The sequence below is a fragment of the Amphiura filiformis genome, chromosome 9 (assembly GCF_039555335.1).
Source record: "Amphiura filiformis chromosome 9, Afil_fr2py, whole genome shotgun sequence".
In the NCBI taxonomy this organism is placed as follows: domain Eukaryota; kingdom Metazoa; phylum Echinodermata; class Ophiuroidea; order Amphilepidida; family Amphiuridae; genus Amphiura; species Amphiura filiformis.
The window spans coordinates 61,076,574-61,096,780 of record NC_092636.1 but is presented as its reverse complement, the minus strand read 5'-3'; the positions used below and the strand labels follow the sequence as shown (position 1 = coordinate 61,096,780).

The 20,207-nt window shown below is 36.3% G+C and overlaps 1 protein-coding gene across 3 annotated transcripts in view; it reads left to right on the top strand.

Annotated features, from left to right (window-relative positions):
• Positions 1-20,207, top strand: part of LOC140161266 (uncharacterized) — a 260,421-nt gene that overhangs the window by 57,794 nt on the left and 182,420 nt on the right. For all 3 annotated transcript variants that reach the window (XM_072184733.1, XM_072184731.1, XM_072184732.1), the window contains exon 4: positions 13,184-13,219. In XM_072184733.1, coding sequence (XP_072040834.1) covers positions 13,184-13,219 — 36 coding nt within the window. The remainder of the gene's footprint in view (positions 1-13,183; positions 13,220-20,207) is intronic.

Sequence of the window (20,207 nt, the reverse complement as noted above, 5' to 3'; positions counted from 1 at the left end):
CCTAGTGTGGATTTAACACAGTGCACTATACGCAACATAAATCACTGCAGTTAGGCACGTTGTCCGGCTGCCAGTTCAGTAATTATGCACAAGCTTCTAGGAAATATATGTTGGCTTTTATCAGGTTTGATTTGCACTCTAAGTCAGAGCACCCTATGTCTAAATGTAATATAACATTTTTCAGAGCAGTCTTATATGAACACTTGACATAATTACATATTTACCCTCTACATGCTGCACCCTGTGTTTTAGGCTTGGGGTTAGCTTTTATAGTTAGTTTTTGGAAGCTGTTAGTCTTGTAAACAAATTGATGAACTGGGGCTATGATAGAGGATTTATATATGAAAACTAATATGTTATTCAAACCTGCTCAATTCACATGGGCATTTATCCTAAACATGTTTCATGTTTTCATGTTTCCAATTTGATATAGAAGTTGTGATAAGTTTATGGATTTGCAACCTGGTTTTGGCACTTATGATAAATGTCTGTGTGATATTGGCTCTTTTCAAAGGAGTGCTTTAAAGAGGAAGCCCCGCAAGAGCAGTTCTTCTAGGGTGAATCAAACTTGCCTGGTTATCAAATTAATCAATGACAAGGTTATCTCTGAATGTAAAAGGTGCTAATTGATGTTTTAATTAATGTTATTGCATCAATTAGCACCTGTCAAATTCAGAGATAACCTTTTAATATTGATAACCAGGCAGGTTTGGTTCACCCCAGAAGAACTGCTATGACGGGGCTTCCTCTTTAAAATGGGTTAGCTAGACAATGACTTGTCAGCAATGAACTCTTAAAATAAAGAAGAATGACAAGTTTAATTAACACTACAGACGGAGAGACTTCATTATCATGATTATGTAATGAGGGTTATTAATGCCACTTCAGGACATACTGGTCAGTCTGCGGTGTGACCATCGCTTCCCTGTTAGGTCATGACCTGCAGGGTCACTTGGCCAACCAGGACATAGACCTCATGCAAGCTGTCAAAAAACTATTCTGGTTCTTTATGTGTTGAATGTATTTTGCATTGTAAGGAACAAATTTGCAATGTTGTATTTTAACCACTGTTATGTTTCTAAATTTGAGTAGTATTGCTTTATCAGTTTTGATATGAGACACAAAAACATGTATAACAATGTTCCACATACAAGTCATACATTGATACATACTTCCGGTGATGGTTGGTTACCACTTTATCACATTGTTGTTCGCACCATCTAAACGAAACATATCACAGGTGTTAAATTTTACTGCAGTAATGAGAAAAATGTGAGCTTTCTTCTGATACCAAAATATCAGTTTTGATGAGGAAAAAAGGGAGGGGGTGAATGAAGATGTGAGCCTGTTGATCTGGTCACACACCTTTAAGATGAACAAGAAATTTGTCATGATATCATATCCACACACATTTCACCACAATTCTTGGAATATTAATCAATATTAATCAAGACTCAAGAAGAGAAGAGAATACCCTAAGGTATATTCTTCAGTAGTATTAGTTCGCATCAGGATAAGTGTTTCATTGCAATTTCACCTTTGCTTACTCCGATCAGAAGCATGACCCCTAGAGTAAGTTTGTTGGAGTAGCAACGGTGTGCTGCGGACACATGGTCAGAGTTGGGAAATATGTGCAGACTTTTTATTTTAGGCCTAGAGGTTACTGCCGTGTGAATGCGACTTTAAGGCCACATTGCGTCTGTTTTTATCACTGTTGGGCAGTGTTAGCATAAGTTTAGGCCTAGGAGAAATTGCCATGTGAACATGACTTATAGAGGTCAGACTGGGCCTGTTTGTACTTAGTATAAAGAAAAGTACTCATGCCCTATGTTATAGTGTACAGGAAGACAATCTGATAACAATACAGGATTTGTGGATGAAAATAGGCAATGATTATGACACTGATAAGTGTAATGCTGGTTTAATTTTAGTAGAGCGGTGATAAAAATAACTTTGGTAATCTTCGCTAAAAATAACATAATTATTTGCATGACAACTTAAAGTAAGAGAAGAGAAGATAGGACTGAAGAGAAAGTCCAAAATGTTAGTATGAATGGGAGATGTAATGTTTAATTATATGACGGGAGTGTGTGTTTCCTGCACCATTTAATATTGTAATTGAAGGAAAATGTGTCTTTGATAAAATATTGCAGTAAACCTTAGACGAGAGCGTATTTTAACGTACATCCGTATTTACTGTGTTGAAACACACTTGTCTCTGATTGGCTGCTGAGGCGATCTGCTGTTGCCGAGCGGAAATGTATGAATGAACTTTGCGCCGTACGCGTTGTTAGCTCTGACGTTGCAACATCATGGTAGTAAGCGCTCGTCAAAGATTTACTGCAAAATATTATAATTATAATATCTTTGTGGCCTGCCAAAAATTACACCCTCTATGGCTTTCCTCCTTTGGTAGGGGATAATGCTGCTCCCCTTACTTGTATAAGGCTATATGCTTTATGTTTTGCAAACACAGTGAAATAGTTTGTGTGAGAGTTTGCTAGAGGTAAATCGTATAAATTTATATACTGTAGTAAATGATTAAATGTGACACACATGTGAAGAACATTCTTCCAATCTAAATCTGATATTAATGTGCAATGTTAGAGCGTGCCGGTGTCGGAGGTCAGACAAGTTGCTGCTAGGAATTATGTAGGTCTTGGCTTCTCTAGGTGAACATGAAGGATCACATCAAAATTCACCAAAGGGTTGTCATAGGCAAGGCATTCTTGGGAGTTCAAGTCTGAGTCTGGATACATAAATACGGTAGTTGGTTTACCTTGTTTTTGTTTTGTTTGATGCTGTTGTTTGTAGTACAAGTTTCCCCAGGGTAGAAGGCTCACATAAACATGGGAAAAACCAATAACCCATGCAATTGGCCGGATTCGAACGGGTGACATGGATCTTTAGACTCGTTGCTCTAGACCTGTTTGTTTGTTTGTTTGTTTGATGGTCATTCCTTAGACGTCACATACTTGAGTTAACTTTTGTGTATGACATACATCATGTACTCAATACAATTTGTGACTGTAAGGCTTTAAAATGTTTGATATTGCCAACAAAATCTACAAAAGGTTGATTGAAGAAAAACAAGATACAGCAAAGTCTGAATAAAAGATCAGAATCAGATCATATGACATGTAGCCTACCTTTGAGCAACATTTACCTCTTGACAGTATCTTATCTAATTTATAACTTAAGTTCAAGCTTCTACATGTAACTCTAAATGTTCTTAAAGAATTCCATTTTGACCATAATACCGTAGAGGCAGTGCATCATAAATGCATAGAGAGACATTTCAAATGCTCTTTGCATGTTTTGCTAGAAATTTGAAGCTCGGTTTAGCCTGGCTGATCAATGAAATTAAAAATAGCCGTAGCATTAGCATCGGAAGCTTGTCGCTGCATAGTAATTTCACTGAAGATCGGATATCTACTTGTAAAACAAAAGCCATTAATGACAAGTATTGACAAGCATTGGCATCTATTTGCCTGAGGTCCCGATTATAAAGGTATGTCATGTAAAAGGTAATATCTGCTTAGTTACAATTAGTTACCAATAGATACTTTGTTTAAAGCAGAATATACACTTGTTTTTGTGATGCATTGCTTTTTAATTTGCACTATCTGCGATTGATATTGCAGACAATTGAAATATTCAAACTGCCCTAAAAATACATTTTTAAGACATCCATTGATGTTGATATATTGTTTTGAAAATCCATAGGTAGGCTATGATTGGTAAAACAAGCAACATCACATATGAATTAAACTTTTTTGCAAAACCTTGTTGACAAAGTAAACACAGAACATTTGTGCAATTTGCTTTGCTACAAAAGTATAAATTCAACTTTACTTTTGGAAAGCAGACAGATTCAAAGACATTATCTGCTCTGTTATTTACTTGTAGATACACCAATTTTACAATGGAAATGTCTTGTATTTAAAAAATCATTCCGTGTACATTATTTAGTATGTTATTTACATGACACTGTCATTTTACATTGGAAGTAGCTTTACATGCAAAATCACATTAGACATACATGTTGTTGTGAGGTTAATTATGTGGCTTTGAAGGAGACTGGCCATAAGTGTACTGTCTGCAGGTTTTTTCCTGTCATGCATATAGAGCAGGTAAAATAACATGTTGGGCCTATATCAAATATTGTCAAGAAATATTGCTTTATAGTTCATGTTGTGTGCCATATTAAAGTTCATCTGTTTTTTAGCATGTCAAATTGTCATGGATTATGAGAACATGGGTTATGAAAGAGTAATACAAAATGATATTGGCAGTGATGGTTTTTGATGTGGCTTTTAATACAGTATGTATTATACACACAGCTAATTATACATGTACATATACATGTATAGTTTGTATACTTATGGTAAGGCTATAAAGAGTAAGCTCTTACTAGTCTTAGCGGAAGTGAACTTTTAAACGTCTTTTTCACAAATTCGCAGTATAGTGTGAAAAGTAATAATACATTGCTTGTTGTAGATATTCCAAGGTATTCAAATGTTGCTGTCTCAGTTGGACTTGTCATCTGTTTAGTGGTTAATATTCAGATATATGTCAAAACAAAACAAAAAGTAATGTTGTAAAAAGCTGCGGAAGTGGAAGTGAAATAAATGAATTCCCTGGAAGTGGAAGTGAAATAAATGAATTCCGTCAAAGATGCACACATAAAATCACAGATTTCCTAAAAGTAAAAATCTTCATGCTTCTTAGAATATTGTCATCATAAGCTTTCAGAAGGTTTGTTAAACTGAGGAAATTATAAATAAAAAGTTCATTTTCTTGTCATAAATTATGAATGCACATTTAGTTGATAATAGTATTATTATTATTATAGGTACATGCTTGTAAGGAAATTGACTGAGTAATAGGCTATGGGTTATGACAGCGCCGTAAGGGTCATGAATGATAGCTTGAAAATCTAGATAAACATCACCCAAAAAGAACGAAGAGAGAGGAAAAACAAAATATTCACAGCTGTGCTTCCCAGTTAAGCGATAAAGATGGTAAATTAGTAAGAAAGTAGGCCCGGAAAGTAGGCCACGGTAATTCTTTGTAGACATATTCTTAACAAGTGTGAAGCTATGCGTCATCAGTACTAGGATCAAAAATATGCTCATCTGTCCCGACACAGTTCTTTAAACCCAATATGTTTGTACACTCATAGAATGACCTTTGAAGGTGTTGGGGACAAAAACTCATTCTCTACAACTTTGAGGTCAAATGTTGAGAGATGATTGTTGTATTGAGATTACCGAATTGTGCCGCTGGAAATGAGTTTATAGTTCAGTCAGGTGTTTTTCTGAGACCTAATGCTTACAGTAGGCTGAACCATAGCTGAACTAACAACCCAGTTGCATAATGAAAAGGGTTTTTTAAATGGTTGCAAGAGTTTCTTCATATGAAGAATTTATTGTTAGGCTAAAGTGCATTACGGGATTTTAGAGGGGTTGACAAGAACGATTCGGTTACAATTATTTCCCTTTCTTGAAATTTTTTCCAAGGGAGTAACCCTATAGCCAGATTGCCATCTTATGTTTGTTGATTCAACATACATTGTAGAGACATTCTAATAAACATCTACAAATGCAATTTATTATACAACTAGGTTTTCAGTTCAGTTTATGGTCTGGGCATAAATAAGCCAAAAAACAACAAATGCCACAATAGAGGCAGGAATTTGTATTTTTAGAGAGGTTTTATGAAAGTGTTGACTCTTTACACGGTTCCACCATCTTGCTTCCAAATTCACCAGCGAAATGGTTACATAACTCCCTGGTAACTGGATCACACACCTTTTGACTTTGGTAGTACATGCCATAGACTTTGTGTTGCGATCATTTCGATCATGGTGCAGAACTCAAAAGCGTGATCCAGTTGACATAGTGATACGGTAATTGGATTAGACGTAACACTTTGCTGGCGAATAATGCATTATGAAGCATGCATAGGAAAGATGTAAGCAACACTATGAACTTTGCATGTAGAACCTTTTTTTGAAATGACCATGCAAAACCATGACCATGTTCTTGGTGTGCAAATACACGGCCATAAATGTATGCAATGCACCAGAATGCTTTATAAAGTATGCATTGGAAAGATGTCAGCAACACAACATGCACTTGACAGGTAGAACCTCATTTTGAAATGACCGAACAATATGAGGTACTGTGCAAACTTGTCACAAAAGTGCATACAAAAACAGCACCAGAATGCTTTATCAGCAATACAACATGCCCTTGACAGGTAGAACCTCATTTTGAAATGACCGGGCAAAATGAGGTTCTCTGTGCAAACTTATACACAAAATGCATACAATTTACCAGAATGCTCCATAAAGCATGCATAAGAAAGATGTCAGCAACACAACATGCACTTGACAGGTAGAAGCTCATTTTGAAATGACTGGGCAAAATGAGGTTCTCTGTGCAAACTTGTCACAAAAGTGCATACAAAGCACCAAAATGCTTTATAAAGCATTCATTGGAAAGATGGAACCTCATTTTGAAATGACTGTGCAAAGGGTTAATTCAGAAGCAAAGGTTACTTCTCTGCATTTGCCTTCAAGTTCAAGTCCTTCAATATGCACATGTACCTTTTAAGTTTTAGAACATTGTACCATAGGTCAATGTCATATTAATTGCTTTGCATTTATTGTTATTTGATTGAACAGTGTACTAATGAGGTCATTAAATGCATTTAATCATTCTATCTCACAACAAGGTCTTGAATATGTTTTAATGTACATGTACATATCATAATTTACTTTGTTGGAATGATTAAGATGTACTTTCTGTTTTGGTTGGTTCTTTGAGTGGCCATGCAGTCTACTTGGAAAAGAAGGGCACTAATTGACATGCCGTAGAATTCCATTTACAAGCATGCTTCTAAATGAGGTTTTTGACGAAAGAGGCGAAAAGTTGACACCCTCCACAAAAACATTACAATAGATTGTCTTACATGTTTGTACAGACACCAAATAATGTTTTGTGGATGGTTTCTAGTCTGCCTTTCATCTCTCTCATCAAAAACCTCATTTAGAAGCTCGTAGATGGAATTCTACATGGTATTTGCTGAATGTAGGCAGCGTTTTCTTTAAGCATTTTGCTGAAGGGGTATTTTCAAATTTTTTGGACCCTTTCAATTGTGAATTTTTGCTCTGAAGCGGTCCAAAACATAATTTGCCCAAGGGGTATATTTATTTTGGAAGACATTTTTTAACAATATGTCTGTTTTGGAGTACCTGATCTGAGTGATCTCATCTGCGCACCCCGGCTGTGCACTCTATATCACGAGTTTCACTTGCATCTTCATTGGCATCTTTGGTAGTTTCTCCGATTGGTTTCAGAAACCGAAAAAGTGCCATTACGATACAAACGCACCTGTTTGACAGGCCTACATACAGTAGACCATGAAGGTAGTAGATGAGTTAACTTTGTGTGGCAACCATTTGGATTGTGGTTCAGGACTCGAAATTTGATCCAGTTGACATATAGATTTATATGGGATAATCAATGACAAATATGTTTTTCCGAAGCAGCCTTAATAAACATAATGCCATTGTATGAAAAGCCCATCACTATATTTACAGGAGTAATTTCAGGAATAACATTGCTGAGACAAAAGAATATTTGCATACAATAGTAACAATACAAATCTGCCAATACATTTGGTTACCTGCAACCCATCATGTTGTTTTACTATTGTCTTTGAACTCTGACCTCAAGAGATTTGAGTCACCATGGTAACTGACAGCTGATACTAGAAGCAATGAATTAATGTAATCTTATTTTCATTTTGGCATGAATCCATATTGATACTTGCTTACCTCACTAAAACCTGTCACAACAGTGTTGGAATAATGTTAGGAGGTATGGTGATTTGTGTGTACCATCCTGTGGAAAGGGGGAGGGGTGCAAGCATAAATAAGACTGGGTAAGATTTCTTTCAGGTCAAAAATCGGCAAAGGCACACATTTTGGGATCACTTTTTCAATAGAAAAACAATGCAACAATGCTTGCATATTCATAATTTTCTGCTTGCTACACACACATCACATTCAAATGTAAGGTACAAATTTAGGTTCACCATTTGGCATGTTCAAAATGGGTAAAGCTTTTTTGGCACATCAAAGTTGGGGGGGAGGTTACAATATTAATTAGCAAGTGGAAAGGCATCATCATTTGTTTATCTATTTTGTCAAATTCAAATAGATCTAAAAACAAGGCTAATGCATTGGTCAGATTAGTTATAAATCCATGTGTGAGCTTGTACCAAGTATGATTCAAGACAATCGTTGGTATAAAATATTTGAAATATTTAATTTGTTATACCTAGGATTTTCAGCAACATAAGATAGTCAAGATATCAATGGGAATGATCAATGGCAAGATTTGATTTGATGAGACAAATGGAATGTGTAGTATTTTTGTCTTTCTGATAAAATTGAATTAAAGGTGTCAATACAAAATGAAAGGTAACATGTGCACATGATGTAGTACTGGGTAAGGATGGCAAGCTACCCATCTGTCATTGCCTCTTTTGAAATCTATTATTAAATACAATTGTTTGTAAAATGAAATCATACAATGTACTAGTATAAAATGCTATCATACGGACATATGTTGTACCAATTTGTGTGGGATTATATATGCAAACAGACTAGACTAGTCGGAAAAAGAAGTTTGATGATTAGCTCAAATCCGGGGGTCACTCCCATTGTGGCCTGTACACCATCCGCGATAATCAACTTTTGAAAAGCACCCTAAACAAGGATTTAACCCTTGGCTAAAACGACACCCTAAACAAGGATTTCATTCCTAACATCAAATTTCATACCCTAAATTTCATTTCACAGTATTTAGAAATTGCAATTTTGCTACCCTTTTTCCAATTTTTCATGTTTTTGACACCCTAAACGCGATACGCCAGATCGCGTGCCTACCCACCTGCAAATACGACCCTTTTACGCGTTTTCATTATCGCGATGGTGTACAGGCCACAATGGGAGTGACCCCGGGGTTCAAATTTACATGAAGATAGTTACCCGAAAATACTATAATTTCTAATGTGTTTCTTCATGTGGGAAAGCACCATCCCCCTCCAAATGACAAAAAAACCCAGTAAGATGCTTACTCGATTCCAAACCATTTTTTCAGAGCAGTCCAACTAATGGTTAAATCAGTTTTTTTAGGGTCGCATTTTATTATTCACACTAACATTAGTTGTTGGTACTGAAGGGACTCTACAGGTTGTATCAAAATGATTGGTACCCATCTGTTTCCAGTGATTATGGACATGACTGACACATCAAAATGCATATAATATGTTGATTAATGTCATAAACAGTCATAACTATAAATTATGGTCAATGAAGAAAACCTTATGTTGCATGTGGAAGAAGTAGGCTTTTCAATAAACCATCCAAACTGATGGGTACCAATCATTTTGATACAGCCTGCAAAAAAAACACTTTCAGCTCCAGAGGTATTGCCTTTTTTGAGGTACATTTTGTTGACATGCATTTAGACTGTTCAGAATCTTTGTTTATCCTCCAATGCTTACAAATTTCTTCGTTCTTGAAGTGTTATCAAATGAATATTTGAAACTCAATCTTAGTGCTGTTGTCTCTGCAAGATGCAGTGTGCATACAGAAATTGTAAGATGGGAGATGATATCCCCAGGTATTTCTTGATGTTCAAGCAGTGGGCTATTCCAGTTGAAATCCCTCCCCCCTCCATATGGAAGACATGACCTTAATCTTCCACACAGGTAGTGTGAATTTCAAATGGGTTCAGTGTCATCTGCTCCAAAATGGATTATTCCAGTTGAAATCCATACTCCCAATATGGAAGACATGACATTTAATCTCTCATACAGGGGGCGCAGCTTTGAAATGAAGTCACCCATTCAGGTAACCCCATTTGAAATTCACATTCCCTGTGTGGAAGATTTAGGTCATATCTTCCATAGAGATGTACGGATTTTAACTGTAATAGCCCATCTGTCCCCAAATACGAGAGGATTTGTAATTAAATTTAAATTATAAATCAATAGTCTGCATGCTTCAACCACAACTTGAAAGAAAAATCGCCAACCTTTAATCCCACCACTGATATTAATTTCTATGTTCAAATGAATGTTTCGATATTGAACAAATGAATTCTATTGGACTTGAACCGATATGTCTAATTTGTTTACCTCAATAAAAAGTAGCAGTGTCACCATGAGTGAAGCTTTCATTGTAGGAATCCTTGCCTAATGCAATATACCAATAATGCCCATTGTGAGCACTCATTGCCTTTTAGCGTCGGTGAATAGCGCTTCTTCCGCTTGCTTTTTCCACACCACCTGCTGAGAATGTCATTCACAACATAAGCGTGAAGTAATAGATTTGACATAATATGAGATCAATTAAGCAAACAACATATTACCAGACCAGAGCTGACAACATGTCGCTGCCATTATTTGACTACGGAATGGTGGGGGACCTCGTAGGGGAGTAAAAACCAATGTGTACATTAATGTTACTTTTTATTTAATGTTATCATTTTATCAAATGTCTAAATAAAATCCCACCAGCTTAGGATTGTGATGATTTTGACTCTAAATACACTGTATTTTATTATTTACTAATTGTGTCAACTCCCAATTTTGACTTTCATCTCATCAGTTTTAATATGCACCCAAGAAAGCCAAGGACTTTTAAGTATATGTAAGTGTCGGGGCAATAATTATTTTGAATACAGCACAATTAAGAAAACACAATTAAACAATTATATATAATTTATTTTGAATCATAATAAATTAACATTATACTTGTAATGCCTGAACAAATTCATGGCTTCAGAATGTTTTATGTTTTTATATGAATGAAAAAGCTATGTAACTACATGTATCCACTATACTATATAAACACACTGTACTTACTGAACATGTGGTGATTTAAATATAATGCTACATGTACATGATCAAGCAACAAAAATAAGAAAAAAGGTGCTTATTAATACAAATAATTAAATTTGAATATAGCAAAAGAACAGTGTTCAAAGCAGCTTGAAAAATAAACTTGTCTAGCAATGGAATTTTAAGATAATTGGGGTAAGGGTCCTAATTATTACCGTATTGTCTCTAATAAATGCTCTGGGAGCATTGCATATTTTCCAGACATAAGTACAGGGGTTGTGAAGGTTCTACAGTAACCCAACATCGGGGAATATTGATAAAGGTATAAGGGGGCATTTATTAGAGGGGGAGCGTTTATCAGAGACAATACGGTATATAGCTTTTACAGTGGAATACCCCGTGCACGACCCTAACCCGACTCTAATCTAACTCACAGTATGCAGAATTAACCAGAATTATGCCAAAAATGGAAATAATTCTTGGAATAATTCAAAATGACAATTTATTTTACCTGACAAATAACTAAATTTGTCAGACAGATCACACATCATAGCTTGTCATAGCTATTCGCCCTTTGCACAGATCCGCCATCTTGCTACCAAAATGAGGTCCTCCCTACAAAAGCATGTGCCAAAAGTGCATTTGATTCTCGCTCTTTTCTATCAACGCTCAAGAAGGCTTTTGCAAAGCGTTTGCAGCAATTAAAGCACACATTTGACATGCGAACGCTCACGCAACACACACTTTGCGGGTCGAATCTTGTTTTGAGATGACCATGCGATTGGCCAATAGCTAGCTATCCACCCTTCATTTTGTGACATGTAGTTTGATCCTGAGACAGACAGGCAATAAATTAAAACAGTTATATTATAGTGTTGAAAAGTTTTATTGTACTCTGAAATCTTGGTCCAAATCCTAAATGAGGGTGATATAATTGAAGACAGAATAAAGAAGAGTAGTTTGCATCTGACGTCAGGGCAAAGACGCGATGTGATTGGTTGCTGACCTGTGCAACACAGCATATTTGGTCTGGTTGACAGGACATCAGATGCAAACTAGTCTTTTTAATTCGGTCTTCAATTATAGCAACACACATTTGAACTCATGTGCACTGAGCTCCCTGTAGGCTTCAAAAGACTGGTTAATGTAAATTATAAAAGGTAGGCTAAACGTTAGGATGTGTAAATTTTATGCACACATTATTTTATTCTAACTTTATTCTGGTAAACTCTTTCAACACATAGACAAATGATGGACTCACTTTATAGGCAAGACTTTGATCTCACTTAAAAAAAACATTGGCTTCATATCAAAAGTAGAAATTGGACCCGGTAAGAATATTGATTTGATAGTCTTTAGAAAACATATCTCTTCATTTACCTACAAGGCACAGTACAAATATTTGTCTTATGTTTAGGTTTCATGTTCACATCACTAGCCAAGGCAAAAGAGACAGTAAGCATAGATTTGTTCTTACCATGGTAGATTGATATTTTATCATAGTGGCTACACTTTGCTAGGTGACTATTTTTAGATGGTGTTATTTACTGGATGCATCTCCAGCGGGATTTTGCTTGTGGTGCGCATTTTCGTTATCGAATGTAACATGGGAATGGTAGAAGATGATTGGTCTTATAATTAGTGACATTGCATGAGAGCTGCGGTTATTTGCTTGAAAGAGAATGTTTAATTGCGTACGTCCTTGTAGAATGAAATGAAATGAAACATTTGTGAGAATGTAATTGCAGCACAAAATGAATTGAATTGCAAGAAGACGGAAATGATATAAACAAGAGTGGGGTTTTTTTCAATGAAGTGTGTAATAGCTCCATGGCCATGGTTTGTAGAAAATACATTAAATCCAAGTCTAGTATCAATGACATGGGAAACAAATTTGTAGATAAAATCTCATTTTCAGCAATAAGTTATGTAACATTATGGAGAGGAGAAGGAAGTGGTATATATCTTTAAAATGATGTCTATCGCTTTTCCAGGATCTGTGGTAATAGGGTTGCAAGACTTAGTGGACTAAAGTGGTGGCTAGTAGCGGTAGTCACAACTTTTGATTATGCCCAGGTGACAGTCGCCTATCTATTGTGTCCTCATAAGGCATTATTATGGATGGAAGTATATGCATCTCATTGACTTAATTTACACTAACCATGTGGCCATAAAAAGCGCCACCATTATAACAATATTCACAGTAAATTAGTCAGGTTTAATTATTCACAGAATATCTTTTGTTTGTTTCTGTTCACAGGAGCCTAATACTGAAAAAGTGGAAAGCATTTTGAATGTAAGTATATACAAATACCATCATACAGAGTTTTTGCTTACTGAAGGCAGTGATATCATAGTCCGGTACCCAGCATTGAAGCTGCAAATTGTGTTGGGAAATACAAGATGTGTATAATAATGATGTGAACAAGGATATATTTGTATTAAATCAGTGATATCATTGAGTCTGTAAGCAAAAGCACTGTCAAGTTTTCCTTTCAGCATTCCTGTGAGGTGGACGGATGTCATTCCCAACCAATGCTCCCATGAAAGGTTGATAGGGGATGTGGTTTGGTTTGGAGTAGTGGTACTGGTTCAAGTGTTCTCGTACTACTAGTCTACTAGTACCGGCCCGAGTACGGTACTAGGAACATATTTTAAATGTGAGGTTCCCAACCTATACTACATAGAAAGGTTGATAGGGGAATGGGATGTGGTTTGGTTTTGAGTAGTGTTACTAATTCAAGTGTTCTTGTACTACTGGTCTACTATTACCGGTACTAGGAACACATTTTGGGTCAGCCACATCATGATGTAGATCAGGTGGTATGATATACATCATTTGAAGCACAATCAGTGTGATGTTTAGTGGGTGCACTGCAAGTTCAGTGAACTGTTGAGCTACCCAAACTGGTTACCAACAGGTTTCAAGGACTTCCAGTACAAACTGAAGAGTAATATCAGTATTTCCGATACACACCGCAACTCCTATTTTGAGCTTCATTACACTATTTTGCAAAGACTTCCACACTGGCCGACTGATGGCAAAAGAACTAGACCACACCTGCATCACATGATGCTATGTAGATTGATTGGAGAATGAAGTGCTGATGTGATAATGATGCGATTTAATTAGCCAATCAGAACCCTGACTTCATGTTTACACCATAAACTGCACCAAATCGGTCAGTGTGTAAGGTCTTTGCAAATTAGTATAGAAATGTGATGATTGTGACTGAATTGGGTTGTTAGTGGGCTGGTAATGCTGGGTAACAAATTGGAGTATGCAGTATAAACATGCAGCAAATGTAAATGAAACTGAAGAGGTGCATGATCCTGCATGTTCACTTGGCTCCTTTGCACACCAACTGATCTGATATCACACGGAAATACAGTATCTGTGAATACATTACTATAGAATTTGGCAAGGTCCTTATCGTGTGATTATCACATAAAAACAACTAGGTCATATCGGCTACGTAGCTTGATTTTTATGCAGTAAATAGGGCCAAATCGGCAGATTTCTAAAGAACTTTGCCGAAAAGCAGGTACTACTTTTTTAATGGGGAGTTAAACTGCCCACAGAAAGTAGTGTTACACAAGAGCCAATTTTTTGATGAAATTATGACCAAATGAGAAATTCAATGGGTGGAAAAATTTGTTCTGCACATACATTTTGATACATCACTCAATTCCATATGATTTGATTTGACCAAGATTTTACAAATGATAAATTGAGCTATTCACAACTCGAATGTACATTTCCGCCACATTTGAAATTGTTCATTGCTGCATGACAGATTAGAGACTTCATGCTGTGTTCATAATTGAGTGCTTTTCGAGAAAAATTACAAAGAAGATAGATATAGATGGCTATGTCCATGAAGTTTCAATGCATGGTGGTGGGTATACCCATGCAGTTTCAATGCTCTACCACATTATTTCACTATGAAACTTGCACAGATGGTGTATAAATCAGGCCTTCTCAAAGGGTGCCACGGGCCGGATTTGGGCCCCTGGACCCCACCCGCTAAGACGCTCCGCTCGCTACGCTCAATTGATTTTTTTTGGCCCTTCAGCATTATTGTTCAACACAATTTGGCCCTTAAAACAAATTAATTGAGAACCCCTGGTGTAGATAAACCCTAAATAGAAAATCTTCAACTTAGTCTTTATCATCCATTGTATGATAGTTGCATTTGGTGATGGACTAATACTTATAGTAAAATTGTCTTGAGATGCCAAGCTATTTTTATAAATGTTAATAACATTTTCCTCAGTTGCCCCACAGTGCCATTAGCTTTAGAGCAAATGAAAAGAAAACTGATTTGTCTTTGGTCTGTTGGGAGATGAGTTTAGGCAATATAATACCGTCCTGTATCAGGCCAGTGTGTATTTTCAGATGTAGGCTTAACACCCGGCTTAACATTGCCAAGTTCTACTAACGCAATTTAAGAACATTATGCTTGAGCTATTCCTGTATAGATAGATGTCAACACTTAGAAAATAAATGCCACCACCCCAATAATTTAGGATTAGCACTATGATTAGGGTTAGGTTTTAGTGTTACGTTGAAGTTAGCTTTTAGTTTAAGGTTAGGGTTACTTATGATTATGGTTAGGGATTACGAGTGACTTACAACCACTATTGGTAGTTGTTAAAAAGTGAAAACAAAATTGTTTATCAAATTTGTTGGTGATTTTTTATAGTGTAGACCTACTTTGAAAAGCCTACAGGACCTTGCCCATTTTATCAGTAAAATGTAAGGTGTACAGGTACCTCTTTTGAAGTAGACATAACACTTTTCCAATTTGGTATGAAATCACTTTTGGATAGGGCGAGACCGTAAATGCCCAATATCCGTGTGCCTAGTTATATGTGATTGTTTCATATCTAATTAGTTACCTCCCGTAACATTATGCTATTGCTTTCAAACAAGATATGAGGTTATATTTCTAGTACATTTACAACTTCAAAATTTATTAAGATTTATATTGGCATTGAATTTCCAAATAGACACAATTTAACGATTGCATCACAGGAAACAGGTGGATAAATATTATCCAAAATATATGATGTATTCATATTGAAGGAGTAGTTGGTTAGAATAAAACTACATGTTTAGGACTCTATTATGCACTTATCAATTGTAACCCCGGCCTGAGTACCCTGCATATATGGGGCATTCGTTAGGGCATAGTGAAGACCTGATCAGAAAAAAACGTCCACCCCCAGGTGAGAATTTGTATGGGGCTATGGCGATGACTCAACAATGGCCATTTAGGCCAGGAACATGATCTGTGATCTTGTTGGGGACTTCAACATTCCCTCTAGAATCGGTGAGATGGGGCTCACCATTCATAGATCTCCATCTATACATACGGGAGAAATGTATGGATTAAGATAACAGGTCACCCCACACAAACCACTGTACTCAAATCTCTACTCCATCTTCATGGCAGATGTCACACACTTTATGTGTAGGTATCCAGGCAAGATGGTGACGATTTCTGATGGATGAAAATCGTACAATATTTCCACAATCCACTGAAAAAATTGTGTCCAAAAGCAACCAACATGCAGATTAAAGGTTTATGATGTTATTTAAACCTTGATTTTGTGGGGAAATTAGCTCAAAAAGATGGTATTTTTAAGCTCGGTAGACGCAGTGATCTCAAAACACGTCCGACCAGTTCTACCCACAATGCACCAGTTATAAATGGAAGTTGATGGACAGCGATTAAAAGGTTCCCTGTGGGTATGGGGGCCAGGACTTGGTCGGGACTCACACTCTTCAAAGATGCCATGCCCTATATCTAAAATAAAGTCCCTGTCCAGATCCCGTGGGTGACGGGGCACCCAGGGGCAGTATTACAATTCATAGGTGCATTATCTTATCAAAATACTTTAGTCATGTATTAGATGTGGAACTAAAAATCACTGTCTCTGTATGTTCATCACAAAAATTTTATTTTAAAAAGCAGTGCATGTCTCAAAGATTTGTCATGATTGTGGTTACAGTTATATCCTGAGAAGATTGACTTGTCCTACTTAAAGCTTAAATACCTTGGACAATTCTCAGTCATCACATTTGAAAACTTCCCTCTCATTTTGTCTGTCTTCTTCACTTATCTTAGCTTTCTGACAGTTTCTCACCTCACTGGTTCATGACACCAGAAGTTGTAATTTATTCTGGCTGGGATCAATCCTCGCAAGAAATACAAATGTCACTATTTATTAGTAAGTGTAAAAGGGATACATGTGAATGTTACTGGAGGGCATATCACAAGAAATATTTGAAATTAAACCTTATTTATTGGCATTATTTTTGTACAAATTTGTTGAAATGTTGGAGATGTTGTCAGTTATAAGGACATAACCTTGATATTTTTATACAGCGGGCAATTATAGGTGTATTGAACTCTGTGAAGGAATAGTAAGTTTGTGATATTCCTCAAGGATAGCCTAAAAAAAAGAAGATTGATCCTAATAGAATATTATTATAGTGCAGATGTTTTATTCTGATAACTTACTTTGTTTTGATCTACTGTTTGCAATGAGATGTTCTTGTCTGCATAGATATTATGTTCAAGTTGTCTGAAGTTAAAGCCATATTGTAACATTTGCTGGAAAGGACACTCTCAATATTTTTCAAAATTCTGTTTTTAACACAATTGTAATGTAAACTAACATACCCTGCAAAAATCAAGACTTAAAGTGCCGTAATTTTGTCAAAATCCTAGATTTTGAATAAACCGTTTGAACAGCAAAGTTTATTATTACAATGAAAATATTAGTCGATGTTCATAACACAATACGTACATGGCGTGCAAGATGGTCATACACACATATCAAAGGACTAGCACTGCCGATGGAGCAACACCTGCGCTGGTAGTAAATCCCCCTTTTTTTTGCTTTACCTCACTTGTTCGGCTCAAAATTAAAACGGGACATATCTGACAGTAAAAGCTAACATTTTATGGAAAAGAAACACTAATCTATTTTTTATAGAAATGTTACAATATGGCTTTAACCATTTATGAGAATTCATATACATTACAAGTTAAGGTACCAAGTGTTTATTTGTTTGTATCAGATGACTTTCACATCAATTTTAGCATGTGCATGATTTGTTAGTCAGCCAACATGTTTGTATCCTTGTTCCAAAAAATGGCAAAATCGAAAGTTGTAGTGTACTCAGACAAGTTATGCTGTGTGCCTTTAAAGATCAGAAAATTGTGTGATTAGGAAATGCAAACATTGTATCTTTTAGGAACAGGGGTTACAATTTTTTTATATTTTAGGTCTCTTGTGTAGGATTATGTGTGCATCTCTTTCCAGTTTTGTGTCTGCAAAGGAGTGGAGATTGACAGGTTCTGTAAACTGAGCGTAATATATGCTGCACAGCGTTTGATTCATTTTAAAGCTACGCACAGTAATTCTGTCAAAAATGTAGCCTGGTAAATTTGTTTCTGCTGCAGCTTATAGCAAAGTCATTGAAGTAATGAAGGCGCACTAGGATCTTGAACATGCTCATCTATCAGAGCACAGTCCTTTAACCCTAATATATATATGAACATGTTGAGAATGACCTTTGAATGTTTTGGTACTTGAATGGGGTTATTATTTAAGCATAAACCGTGAAGACATGGACGTCATCTGGATCGTAATTTTATAGAAATTACACATTATGCTGAGATCATGTAGGTCTTGTTCACACCTGTTGGATAAGCGTGTTTGAAAGAAGCGCATTCAATTGAAGCATCACTTTGTCTCTGACACAGTTACGACTGTTATTGCAAACCAATTATAGTTACAAGAAATGCCACGGTAAAAACCTGATTGATTTTAAAAGTTTGATGTTAATTAAATTAATACATATATTCACTGTTGCGAATTATCTAACAATATCTGTTACTCGGACATTGAATGGGTTTAACTTGCGTTATCTAAGACGTGGTCTCAATCAACGTCATGCATGCAGGGAGGCTCATAGCACAACATTCCATTGGTTTGTGACTGATAATGCAATTGAGTGGACGAGACTTGAGTTACTGACATTTTCTCACGATAAATCGATTCGATGGTAGGTGTGTAGACTATCTTGTCTTTGTGTTCAGGTGAGCATGGTGAGACGATAATAGCTTCAAAGGATACGCCACTGATGACCGTCCGTGTCTTCACGGTCTATGATTAAACAAAGTGTTGGGAAAGAGACCATTTTGCCTATAGTGTCTCTTCAAAATTAACCTTCTTTTCCAAGATCCAGTGAAATTCAGAATACTCCATATTGTCATTTAGGATTAGCTTAGGGGTACTACACCCCTGCCCAATTTTGTGCCTATTTTTGCATTTTTCTCAAAAATTATAGCGCATTGGGGACAAGTAAGATATGTATATTATAGGGGCAAGGACTACAACTACTGCACTGGAAATTTTACTTCAGCACAGACAACAGTTGTGGAGTTACAGTCAAAAATGAGGGAAAACCAATATTTGATCAATAAATCAATAACTACTTGCTTTGAGTTGCTGTATTTTCAGTACAGTAGTTGTAGTCCTTATCTTACTTGTCACCAATGTGCTATAATTTTTGAGAAAAATGCAAAAATAGGCACAAAATTGGCCAGGGGTGTAGTACCCCCTTAAGGACTGGGTTTAGGATTAGGATTAGGTATTTAAATCAACACTGAGGCATTCTTGAAATTTAGAAGCAAATTTACAAAAGTGTTAGCCATTTAAACCATAACTGTAATCCCAATCAAAACCCTAATGTCCTAATCCTAACCCTAATCTTAATCTCTTCAGGTAGCCATGGTAGCAGCATTTATTCTTAAGTCTTTTGCCGAAAATCATTATAGTCAATTTCAGTGTCTGGACACATTTTCATTAACTACATCAGTCAGTTTACAAATGAAAGTTTGCAAATCAGTTATGATGCATGATATCAATGTTATTGTTTGGATAGGTAAAAAGTTTGTTGTTCATGTGGTATCATCATTCAATCATTGGATAGAGACTCATGTTGTGGAACGTGTGTGACCTAGCCACTATGAGTCAGCGAGTTAGGGTTTGAAGAAAGACGTCAGCAGTTGAAGGGTGTGTTTTCCTGCTGTGTTATAAAGCCAGACTCTTCACTTGCTTGATTCGGCTGGACTTCAAATGAGGGGTGTATTGTGGGTGTCACAGTGTCACTTGTTACACAAAGATTGCAAATGGATTAGATGTCTGCCATATTTAGCCATAATGTAACAATATGTCTTCTTAAAAGTAAAAGATTGAGAGCT